Genomic DNA, 12,179 nt, shown 5'->3' with positions numbered 1-12,179 from the left:
TCTCCCAAACTACTGGAGCCACCGCCTACCTCTGTTCCTGTGTCGGTGCTCGTCGGGAGAGTCTGGGAGATCTACCGCTATTGTACGCCCTCGTCAGTCCGCTCCAAGCATTGCATACCAGGAGCTTTCTTTTTTCTCTGCCGGGGCGCTCGGTTTGGAATTACAGCAATGTATTTCCGGGGGTCCTGTAAACTGCATGCCATGCACACTCTGATAAATAATTCCTCTGACACTGTTACTGGAGGAATAAATGTATTAATCCTCTTGTCTAGGTTTTCAAAATATTGCAACCTTGCTCGTGAAAGGGAAAGGAGTTGTTACCTTTGTTTCGCTCTGGCTGGAGGGAGCTTCAAGATGTCCTTCTCTTGGCTCTATCTGGCTCCATTAAGTATTGGGGTCCACAGAGGTGGTCCCTAGGGTCCTAAACGTGACAGGCATCTGGCCAAACCCTCCGGGTTTTGTCACTATAGGTTCAAATGGGGTTAGCAATTTGTGCCCCCTATATATGCAAACACATCTGCTAAAGTGCAATTTAAGGAGGTATCATTGTTTAGATATGTTCATTGCGAGCTAATAATTCATTCTTGCACACTTTGGTTCAGCTTTCATCAATTATGTTCAGTAATAGAAGGTGAGAGTCATAGGGTTAAATCAGTGTGATGCCCATTAATTGGTTTGAAAAAACAGCATGGGCATATGTTGCATAAACTACTAATTGCTGCGGGCATGGCTACAAGGCCATGTAAGAGGACGTGTTTGCCGAGGGGCTCCTGCCGATCCTGAATTGATCCGGTGAAAAAAGCCATGCAGAAACTGTCCACGACGGCCGGAATTGCGTGTGCACAGTGATGAATACTCGGGGCATGACTGGAGCTGTAATTTTAATGGACTGGCACAGTGATTCACCTGCACCCAGCTGAAAGAAAAGTGCAGCAGCTCGGCGGCGAACGAAACAAGATGGCGGCCCATGGGAGACAGAGAGACTGATGCGACACTCGGAACCCGTGTGGGGGTGGCCGCCTGCGGGCAAGTCAAGGGAGCGCTGGAGGACCTAGAATGCTGGGACTTTGATAGAAGTCACATATACATTGCTCACGGTGGACGAAAGAGTGTGCGCATGCTGATTCACACCCAAGGTCCTGAGCGAACTGGCACAGATAGCCGGGTGCATCTAGTAAGGAGCAGCGACCCGGTGGCAGAAGACACAGCACGGTGGCCCGCGGGACACAGGGTGACTGATGAGAAGGCCAGAACCAGTGGGGGGGTTGCCGATTGCCGGTGTGCCCAGAGCACACCGAGATGAATAAAAATGCTCGGCCCCGGGAGCAAGCACATGGGATTCTCCAGCGTCACACAGACTGCTTGAATCATACGCCTAGGGAGACGCGCATACACAGAGGCGCGGGGAGCTGCCCTGTATGCTGTGCATCGAGCGGATCGCTCAGAGGAAGACAACGCTGGGAGCGTCTGTCTCCTTTAAGGAGGCGACAGGAGCAGAGATACGAGCATCGTAGCTGCCAACAGTCAGCTGATAACACGCTGAAATGCCCGGAATACATTAAACACAGCGCCGCAATGGGAGACTAAGAAGTGTAGGCACACACCCGCAACCCAACTTGCAACAAGCTCCACTACATCATCCTGTGGAGGCTAGTCAGCACAATGGTACAATGAATCGTAAGACATGCCCACGTTTACTTTATAAATGCTGATCCAGCCACTCATGGGGCACACACAGGCTTAGACAGATATACAGTGACTGGCAGTCGCCGGTAGTGCGAACAAAGGAGCGCGTACAACGTGCCCGAGGTGGCCGTGAATGGTAACTGCAGATGAAGGTGTACGGGGTCGCCCCTTGAAAGAGGGGACCGGCAAGGGAGGCTATTAGAGCCCGCTGAGCCACACCAGTGCCAGGCGGAAAGCCCTGGGATCCAGGTCGACTAGGGCAGGAACCTGAGCCCTGTGAGGAAGGAATGAACCCACAAGGTTACGTGGGAGGACACAGTCCATTCCGGAAATAAGAGAAGTTGCTAGAGGACACCTCTGGAACGATCGGGCTGGGGCCGGACATTTTGGGCAACATGGCACCCTCGAAAAGAGGACCGCACGCGTTGGGGCCGGCCCACCTAACCCTGACGCATCAAGATGTCCAACAAGCCCATCAGACTGAAAGGCAAGCAGGCCACACTGGATGATTTTGCCAAAACACCACCAGGTGGTGACAGGGCCAGGAAGAAAGACAAGACTCCTGTCGGGGGCCCAGACATTATGGGCAACCAGGAGGTACTTGCGGCGATTACAGACCTGAAAGTGGCCTGGGAGACCAAACTGGGCTTGGCAATGGCTGAATTGAAAGCTGAACTTGAGCTCAAAGTCGGAGCGGTGCAGAAGGATGTAAATCTTCTCCGGCAAGATGTAAGATTGCTGGCGGAGCGCACGGAGGACCTGGAAAAAGAGGTGGCCCCGAACGCGGCGGCCTGCGCGGGTCCCATAAATCTGAACTTCACGCCTTGGTCCAACGTTTGGGCAACCTGGAGGGTAGGGCAGAGGAGATGGAGGGACGAGCCCGAAGAAATAACATTTGCATTGTCGGATTGCCAGAAGGAGCTGAGGGAACTAACCCTATGGAATACATTGAGTCAATGTTATTGCAGGAGATAACTGCGGGAGCCCTGTCCCAGGGGTTCGCTGTAGAGAGGGCGCACAGGGCCCTGATGAGGAAGCCGCCGCCGGGGAACCCTCCTAGGCCGGTGATGGCCAAGGTCTTAAACTACCGAGACCGGGAAAAAATCCTTGAGCACTTTCGAAGGGTGGCACGATACAAAGAGGGGCAGCAAACATAACGGCATACCCGGATTATACCTTGCAGGTACAGCGCAGTCGCATGAACTTAGGGTCCGTGAAAAGAAGATTGCGGGAAGCGGGCCATAGGTACATGCTGCTCTACCCAGCTAAACTGAAGGTGTTCCACAAGGGCAGAACCTTGTTTTTCGACACCCCTGAGGATGCCATGGGATGGTTGGACGCACAGAGCTGTCCCCAGGAATCGGATATCCAGGGAACTGGAGGTGGAGATAAGTAACATGCGTCTGTAGTGCCCCAGGTGCTGCAGCTTATGACAATGGGACTTGAATATAGCATTGCATATAACCGGCGGAGGAGTGTGTTTAGAGCTACAGTTATAAGTATGATACGGTGGCACTAGAAACACAACACTTGTTGGGGTTGGGGCTGAAGAAACGGGGGGAGGGAGGAAGATGAGGGGGGTGTGCATTGGTTTGAAGTTGGGGAATGGGGTGTTGGGAAGGGGGTGGGAGGTATGTTTGATGGGAGGGAAAGGGTATTGAGCCAAAACGTGAACCTTAACAGGCGGGATAAGAGATGGAGAAGGAGTGCGGGATATCGTGGTTATGGCGCCAGGGTGCCTTAGAGTGGTTACTTGGAATGTCAGGGGCCTCAACAGCTACCTGAAACGTAACAAGGTGATGATGTATCTGAAGAGGATGAGGATCGATATAGCATTATTGCAAGAGACCCACCTCACTAGGGAGAAATTGGAGGTGGTCAAGAAGAAGGGGAGGGGGTGCCTGATGGGAGCCACATACTCTGCCTACGCTAGAGGAGTTATCATCTGGGTGGCGCTGCAGGTGCCATTTCAGCTGCTTCAGGTCACGGGTGACCCAGACGGCAGATTGATCATTGCGAAGGGTATACTGGAAAACCGAGAAGTGTGTATTGTAAATTCATATGCCCCTAACCAGGACACAGCAGCTTATTTCAGGACCCTGTACGGTAAAATGGGCCCTCTACTGGGTGGCGGGATCCTGTGGGGAGGAGACTTTAACTGTGTACTTAATCCTAAGGTTGACAGATCGGATAGTAAGATGGACAAACCATCCCCAGCAGCAAAGGTGCTACAGGCCCTCCTGAGAGACTTCGATTTAGCTGATGTCTGGAGGCAGCTGCATCCAGTGGATAGACAATATTCGCATTATACGGCACCACACGACCTTCATACAAAATTAGACTATGTGTTCGCCTCCATGGAGTTGGCAGGAGAGATGGAAGGCGCGGAATATAAAGCCAGGGTGCTCTCGGACCACTCCCCCTTGGTCCTGGAGTGGCGGCATCAACCTCTCAGGGCGCGGATTCCCACTTGGAAACTCAGAGCCGAGGCTCTGCAGGACCCGGGATTCAGGGAGGACTTAAGAGAGGCGATCATTGAGTACTTTGAGATAAACACTGGTAGTGTTAGTTCTATGGAAACTGTATGGGAGGCGTTTAAGGTGGTTTTGCGGGGGGGTTGCCATTTCGAAGTCTAGGGGACTCCAGGGGGGCATAGAGCAAGAGTTTAAGGGAATTGAGGAGGAGCTGGAGAGCAGGATGCACGAGGAAGGCACCTGTGGTGATGACAGGGACAGGATAAGGCAGTTACAACAAGCTAGTGGGGAATGCTGGGACAGGTTATGTAAATTAAGCTATAAGAAACACGTGGAGAGACAGCACGCAGGGGGAGATAAGCCAGGCAGGTTGCTGGCCAGGCTATACAAGAACAAGACGCCGCGAATGGTGATCAGGGAAATCCAAGGGGAGGGATACCCAGGAGCGGGTGAATGAAGAGTTCCTGAGATTCTATAAACATCTTTATGAGGACCCAGGCGGTCCAAGAGACCACGAAATCCGGGTAACACTGGAGGACATGGGCCTACCCACCCTAGATGAGGCAGAACGCGCTGACCTGGATGCCCCTATTACAATGGAAGAACTCAAACTAGTGGTTCGCCACCTGCCCACCTGTAAGGCCCCTGGGTCAGATGGGCTTGCGAGTGAATTTTATAAAACCTATAAACAGGAGTTGCTTCCTCCGCTGCTGGCCATGCTTAACGAGTCGTATGAGCAAGGCAGGCTACCAGAGACCCTGCGAGAGGCAGTGATTATTCCGCTTCTGAAGCCTGGCAAGCCCAGCGCGGATTGTGGGTCGTACAGGCCCTTATTGATGCTCAACCAGGATAGCAAAATCCTCACTGCTGTACTGACAAACAGGCTTAAGGCCGTCATTGGTAAACTGATACACACGGACCAAACGGGCTATGTCCCGGGCAGGAACATAACTGAGAATCTCAGAAGATTGCACCACGTCATTGACCAAACAAAAGAAGACCCAGGTGGATTGGCAATAGTTTCACTGGACGCGGTCAAGGCCTTCGATTCAGTGAGATGGCCCTGGCTGATCGCGACCCTAGAGGGTTATGGAATGGGGCCGGGGTACCTCAGGTGGGTGAAAATGTTATACAGCTCCCCGATTGTCAGGATTAAAATGGGTGCTATCACATCGGACAAATGGCAACTAAGCAGAGGCATTAGACAGGGCTGCCCGTGGTCGCCCAGGTTATACATATTCGCACTGGCTGAGCCACTGGCCATCTGTCTGAGACAACAATACGAGGAGATAGTTATTCGTACTGCGGGTGCCATGCATCTTGTTTCGTTATATGCGGACGACATACTGCTGTATTTGCGCTACCCAGAAGAGAACATGCAATACATTCTAGACGTGATGGAGCAGTTTGCCGTTCTCTCTGGCATAGCGGTTAACCCAAAAAAGTCTAGCGTGTTCCCTCTGGGGAGATACAAGCTTGTCTTGCCCGGGAGCCTGCCAATATTACTGATATCCTGGCACATCAAGTCGTTCCGATACCTCGGAATTGACATACACCATACGGCAGAAGAGGAACATGCATGCAACACAGTAAAAGCAGTAGAAGGAATTAAAAATAGCATGGGTTTCTGGTCCAGGCTACCCCTGGCTATGGTGGGGAGAGTTGCTCTGCTAAAAATGGTAGTCTTGCCCAGACTGTTGCATTTCTTTGTTAACATTCCACATGTGATCCCGAGGCGCTTTTTCGCTAGTCTCCATAGCCTGTGTCAGGGCTTCATTTGGAACAACTCCAGGAACAGGGTGGCCCTCTGGAAACTACAAAACTCGTGTGACAGGGGAGGGATTAACCTGCCAAACTTTGAGCTATACTATTTAGCAGGGCAGCTGCAGTATGTAGCGAGATGGCTGTCCGACGAGGAGACGGCAGAATCCAGGCTGCTATGCAGAGAACCGACACCCTTCTTTCTCAAAGAAGTGGTGTGGCTGTCCAAGCCAAGGGTCGTGGGGATGGCGGGGCTGCTGGTACTGGGATGGGAGCTGTGGCACAGAGCGTGGCAGATGGCGGGACACCCGGTTCCGTACTCTATGCAGGTGCCGCTAGCAGCACTATGCGGAGAGGACCCCCAGCTGATACAAGGGGTTCGCAAGTACTGGGAACCAGTGGGCCTGGCCACCCTGGGGGACACATGGTTGGAAGGGGAGGCATTTGAGTTTCCGAACCTGATAGAAGATATTGGGGTGCATAAGGGGCAGTATATAACATACACCAGAATTGTCAAGAGTGCGAGTGAAGTGGCCAACAGCGGTGCTCACCGGGCAACCGGATGCCACCATGGAGGCTATATAGGATATCTCAGAGGGTGGGCATGAGATTTCCCGCATATACGAGCTGCTGGGGTCCAAGGTGGGGAAGGAATTGACCCACTTGAGTCAAGTTTGTGAGGAAGAGGTGGGAGAGCCCATGTCGGATGGGCTCTGGGACAGAGCCCAAAGATATCATTAAAAAGTGTCCCGGAACGCAAGGCTTCAGCAGATCCAACTGTATGTCACACATAGAGCATATCTCACCCCCAGTAAGATCGCCAGGGTTGGTGGCCAAACGACTCAGAAATGCCCTAGGTGTGGGGAAGAGGAGGCTGGGCTACTAAACATGTTCTGGGCCTGCCCTGAGGTGGGGCGGTTTTGGCAAGAATTGAAGACACGCTTGGCAGGAATCGGTATTACACTGGAGGTGGAGTCGGCCTGGGCATGCATGTTGGGGGGATTCCCTAGGCCATGTAACTTGAGGCATATAAGCAAAATGAAAGACTTGGCATACATCCTGGCCAAACGAAGGATGGCAATGTGCTGGAAGGCAGCCCAGAGGCCAAGGATAGAGTTGTGGTGGGCTGACCTCTTAAAATGGGCAGAGGCAGAAACGGCTGTTTGGTTTGACACGATTCACAGGGGAAGGGAGGAAGAGGTAGGACCCCTAATTGAATGGAGGCAGCTGGTGGCCACTATGAGAGGCCCCCCCATTCCGATCAGAGCGATGCTTATACGGATAAAGAGATGACGGTAAACTCGCCTGAAGAATCACAGGAAGATGACAAGGACATATTGGCTCAAGTTGGGGGGGAGGGTGGGGACGGGACTGCAGAATGCTGACTGTAACGCTATGATGCCTAATTTGATGATGGGAGTCCCAAGTATTGTAATGTTTGTTGTGTTGTTAAATAAAATAAAAATTGTTTTTAAAAAAATACTAATTGCTGTATGTTTTTTTTCCATTTAAGTAGTGAAGCAAAGGAATACATCCATGAGTACCAGTAAATGCAATTATTTTGTATTTCTAGTGACAAACATTTGTTTTGTGAGATTACAAGTGACTTATTCTAGACTGTGCATACATTGTTAAAGCGCCGGTACTACGAGTCTTGTATTTTTCACATTGTTTTACAAAATTCTAATTTTTTGATTTCCCTTTGAAAAAACGAAAACAGAAAACTAGTGCTCTATGATGGCTGGCCGCTTCTGTGTTATACCACATCCCCCAAACGAGAGGGGTGATTTTTTTCAGCCAGTACACCCTATAGCAACTATCTTTACCACACTTGGCGAGCGCAGGAACAACCTATTCTCTTTGATAGACCTGTCCCTTAATTGATTGCGCATGTGAGAGGATCAACAATGGTCCATTTATCAAACTGAGTCCGTGATGACAAAACAGCTGTTCTGTATTCCTCATCTGAATATTTTTCCTTTCTTCCACAGGTACCCGGAAAAATTACAGAAAACTCTCCACATAGCTCACTGCTACCTTCCAGCTAGCATTGCAGTGGTGTTAAAAGCACACCCGAAGGTAGTAGCAGCAGCAGTGCAAGCTTTTTACCTAAGAGATCCAGTCGATTTAAAAACGTGTCGTACCTTCAAAATATTCCCTCCAGAACCACGTGTGCTGACTTCGGTAAGAATGGTTTTCATTGCACTCTTTCTGTCCGAAATGGCGCCTGTTTCTTGACAAAACATTTATTAATGTGAATGTATACCTTCTTTTGGCGGCTTGCACTTGTGTAGAGAGTACATTTTTTAACCTTGCAGTATTCGTATTAACAAGCATTTGTAGGTTACAGGCATTTGAAACACTTGTATATAGGCGCGTTATCCATATCGTATATCATTTATGTAAATATTATTTTCTTGCTAATTTAATCATTTATTATTTTCTCCCATGGCTGATTTTACTACCCCTGTTCCTTTACACGGATCCTTCCTCTGGACTTATCAATTTTTGCCACAATGTAGCACTCCTAGATCTCTCCTTATGTTTGTGAAGGCGAGGTCAGAGAAATGTGTAAGGTGACCGAAATAATGGGGTGGGGTTTTCTCTATTTTCATCAATGGTTCCTTACCTGCAAAGATGTCTGAACAATTTGATGTATTCCTTTACACAGGGTCTCAAATGGAAAAACAATGTTATTTGTAGCTGCTGTCTGTTTCTGGAATCTGGGGTGTTAATAGCTGCGGGTTCATTCACCTAGACTCTACAACATGGTCACAATATCATAATTTCTGCTCATTCCTCTGTTCATGCTTAAATTTCTCCATTGGCCATTTGTGTTCTTAAATTTCAGATGGAAATTTTAATTTCTATTATATATAATATGTTTAATTTGTATTGAAAAATCTGTAAAACATTTCAGTATTACAATGCCATACATTCAGTACATTTCATAAGGAAAAATATATTCTTCAATATATAAAACAAGCATACATGTTTGAAGTCAAATTCATACTAATATGCACATAATAAACATCCTCTTGTCCTAAGGATATATTTGGGCAAGTATATGAAACCTAATTCTTCATGCAATATATAAATATTTTGCCGTTGAATTGTATGCAATCTTTTCTGACCCTAAGCTTAATGTCATTACATTTCTTACTGTGGAAATTTGTAAAGGTTAAAATAGGGCACTAGCCATTTGCTTTTGTTCTTTGCTACTAGGGACAACAAATTAAAATTGAATAACCAGCTCAGATTTTACCTGTCTGTCCACAACACATCTCGGGGGGCCCTTTGCACTTAGAAGCAGCTATGAGCCACCCCTTAGCTTCCCGACACTCCCTATCATACCAGGGTGTCGCTTTCTCCCTAGGTTTATGTGTGTTTATCACAGGTTTACAACAATAGGCTCTTACTATCCCCATGATTTCCTAATGGAAATGAATCAAGGCTGCAGCATCTCTTGAATCCGACCGTGCAAAGGCCTCGGGGAAAGGACAGATTGCAGCATTACCCCATCCTACCAGGTAGGATACATGGGAACTTTAACCCCTCAACCCCGTTTCCCTTCCCCAACACTTTCACACGGACAGCCCGCTCTAGGAGAAAACAGACTCAAACCCGAGCCGTGTACCTGACATGTCCCGCTACTATGGTCAGGCGAAGTCGGGTAATTACTGACAATCACTCAGACCTGACTTCCGTTAAACTTCCCCACATGGATAAAAGGCAGAGCATGAGGGCAAACTCTGAGCGAGGCAAAGTACACGAAGGAACAGCAGTTTCTTATCAGCAGCTGAATGAGGGGAGAAAGACGGCAAACCAGGAAGGGTTTGCAAGGAAGGGAATACCCTTGACATTTTCTGGAAACAACTGTTACTTTGAAGAAACCTTCGAGGCAGAAAGCATTAGGCCAGGAAACAAGACTGAAAAATCCTGCATTGTGTGTCGAAGATAACGAAGGCCCTGCCGCGTAACTGACCAAGGCGGGGAGGAGCAGCAGTCGCCATGGTATCGTCCTTGGCTCCAAGAACAAAGAAGCGCCAGAGAGATCAACGCAGCCGGTGAGTTTGGGAGACCGATCTGTGTTGAAGTCAAGGTTGCAAGCGGCAACATTGTATAACGAGCGCTGGAACGAACATTGTTGAACACATGTGATGAAAGACGCAAGTAAAGCTAAACTGCTGATGAATGTTTGAACTTGAGAAGGAGAGATACGAGACCGTTGACAGTGGTCCGGCACTGTGAATGTGCTCAATCAAAGGTCTCTGTAAGGTATCCCGCCAAGAGAAACAAAAGTAAAAGATTGATGAGAACATTATGTGAAGTGAATCGAAGTGGTCCTGTAACGGTTTAAACAAAACCCATTGCACATTCGAAAGTCTTTGATTTGGATATCGAGGGGATCTGAGCCTGAACGCGCAAGATGCATATCAAGAGGATCCGAGCCCGAACAAGGGAAGAGAGATCCATGGTCTGAGCCCGAACGAAGGAGACCAAGTGTGATTATTGTGGAAAATAGGGGTCCAATCCTGAAGGAGGGAGATCCATAGCCAGTCAGATAGCACAGCGAGTAGAGCGCTCACCTTGAAATCCATGCAGAGCCTGCCGACGCAGGTTCGAATCCCGGCAGGGCCAAACTCAGCCTTTCATCCTTCCGAGGTCGATAAATGAGCACTACACCGTGGGTAATAGCGCTCAGATTGCTGAGGGTTCGTAGCTCTATATAAATGCAAATTATTATAATCAATATTGGAAGTGAGAACTTGTGCATGTGAAAATCCTGATAGAACTGGAACTTTGAGATTTGTTTTTTACGATAGGCCCTCTGCATTAAGAGACTGTTATTGGAAAAGAGGCTTTGGCAGAAGGCCCTGATATCTATGCTTTGAACTGTAGCCTAGTGGCTGATAAACCAGAGTGTGTGCAAAGCTCGAACGTGCCACCTTGCCCCGTGCTGAAAACGTTGGGAAGGAAAGCTAACTGCTGCACCGTCCCGACATATTATTTCTTGAACACTTTTCTTTTTGCATATACCATTGTCCCACAGCCTTTTGTATTTAGAAGTAAGGATTGGGAATAGGTTTATTAGTATAGGCCCTTTTATTTTGACAGAGACACTGACTAGGACAGTTTTATTATTTGATGGTTGTAGCTTGCTCCCATCCTTAGATTTAGGTTATCTAGGTATTCAACCAACCCATTGAAGTTCAATAAACACCCTTCAACTGTGATCACTTGTGTGTCTCTTCACTGTTTGATACCATGCCCTCCTTAAACACCAAAAGCAGGCCGAAGGATGCCGCTGAATGAGCAATGGACATGCAAGTTTCTATTTTCAGCCACACATCATTACTAGAGACCAAGTCAGATATATTCTCAAATGTTTCACTTAAAATTCTTCTTAGTTGACGGTATTCAGAGTATCAGAGTAAGTACAGCCCGTCAAGTTGTGTCTCCAACACAAGTGACCGTAGGGGATCTATTCCCCGTTCACAAGCAAGTAATGTATCAAATCCCACCAAAGTACAAGCTCGGCCAGAACATACTACAACCTTGAGTTGGATTTTGGGGTTCTGCCATATGGATGCATCAGGGAAGATGAAAGGGTAAACTCTGAAAATGTCAGAGATAGCGTGCAAGCGGTCCCTCAGTAATTCCATGAGTGGATTCTTCTCTGACCAGCCTTGGTGGTGACAATGGAGCCTGAGTCCAATGGTGAATTGATGCTAGCTTCAGCCTGTGCCCAAACATCGATTATATGATTTTGACATTCCATATATGTGTCTCACTAAGAAAGCCAGGTGGTAAAGTTTAAAATTAGAGCTATTCGTTCCCCTCGATGCCGCTGGCAGTTGCAATTTCCACAGAGCTAATCTTGGATGTTTATTTTTCCAAATGAAGCGTTGTATCATAACATCCAATCCTTGAAAAGGCCCCCTAGGAGGATTGAGAGGAAGCATTGACAGAATATAATTAATCTTGGGTGAGATTTTCATTTTGATACTATTGACCTTGCCCTATAAGGACAGTTTCAGGAGAGACCATCTTGTCAGATCAGATTTGATTTTAGGTAGTACGGCAGCAAAGTTGATCTGCATTAAATCTTTAACAGCAGGGGACAGCCATATCCCCAGTTATTTCATATGCATAGGACACCATGTAAAATTCAATTGGTCAAATACATTTCTACAAGAGAAGGAGATCAGCAGGATTTCAGATTTACTCCAATTGATCTTATAACCGGACATAATC

General features: G+C 48.0%; 1 protein-coding gene across 2 annotated transcripts in view; it reads left to right on the top strand.

Moving 5' to 3' along the window:
- ECD (ecdysoneless cell cycle regulator) overlaps positions 1–12,179 on the top strand; it is a 1,545,240-nt gene that overhangs the window by 490,221 nt on the left and 1,042,840 nt on the right. For both annotated transcript variants that reach the window (XM_069610537.1, XM_069610538.1), the window contains exon 6: positions 7,913–8,105. In XM_069610537.1, the coding sequence (XP_069466638.1) occupies positions 7,913–8,105 (193 nt within the window). The remainder of the gene's footprint in view (positions 1–7,912; positions 8,106–12,179) is intronic.

This window comes from Ambystoma mexicanum, chromosome 8, assembly GCF_040938575.1.
Source record: "Ambystoma mexicanum isolate Mex_15411 chromosome 8, UKY_AmexF1_1, whole genome shotgun sequence".
Lineage (NCBI taxonomy): Eukaryota > Metazoa > Chordata > Amphibia > Caudata > Ambystomatidae > Ambystoma > Ambystoma mexicanum.
Note: the sequence above shows the minus strand (reverse complement) of the source record. Positions and strands in the feature narration are given on the sequence as shown.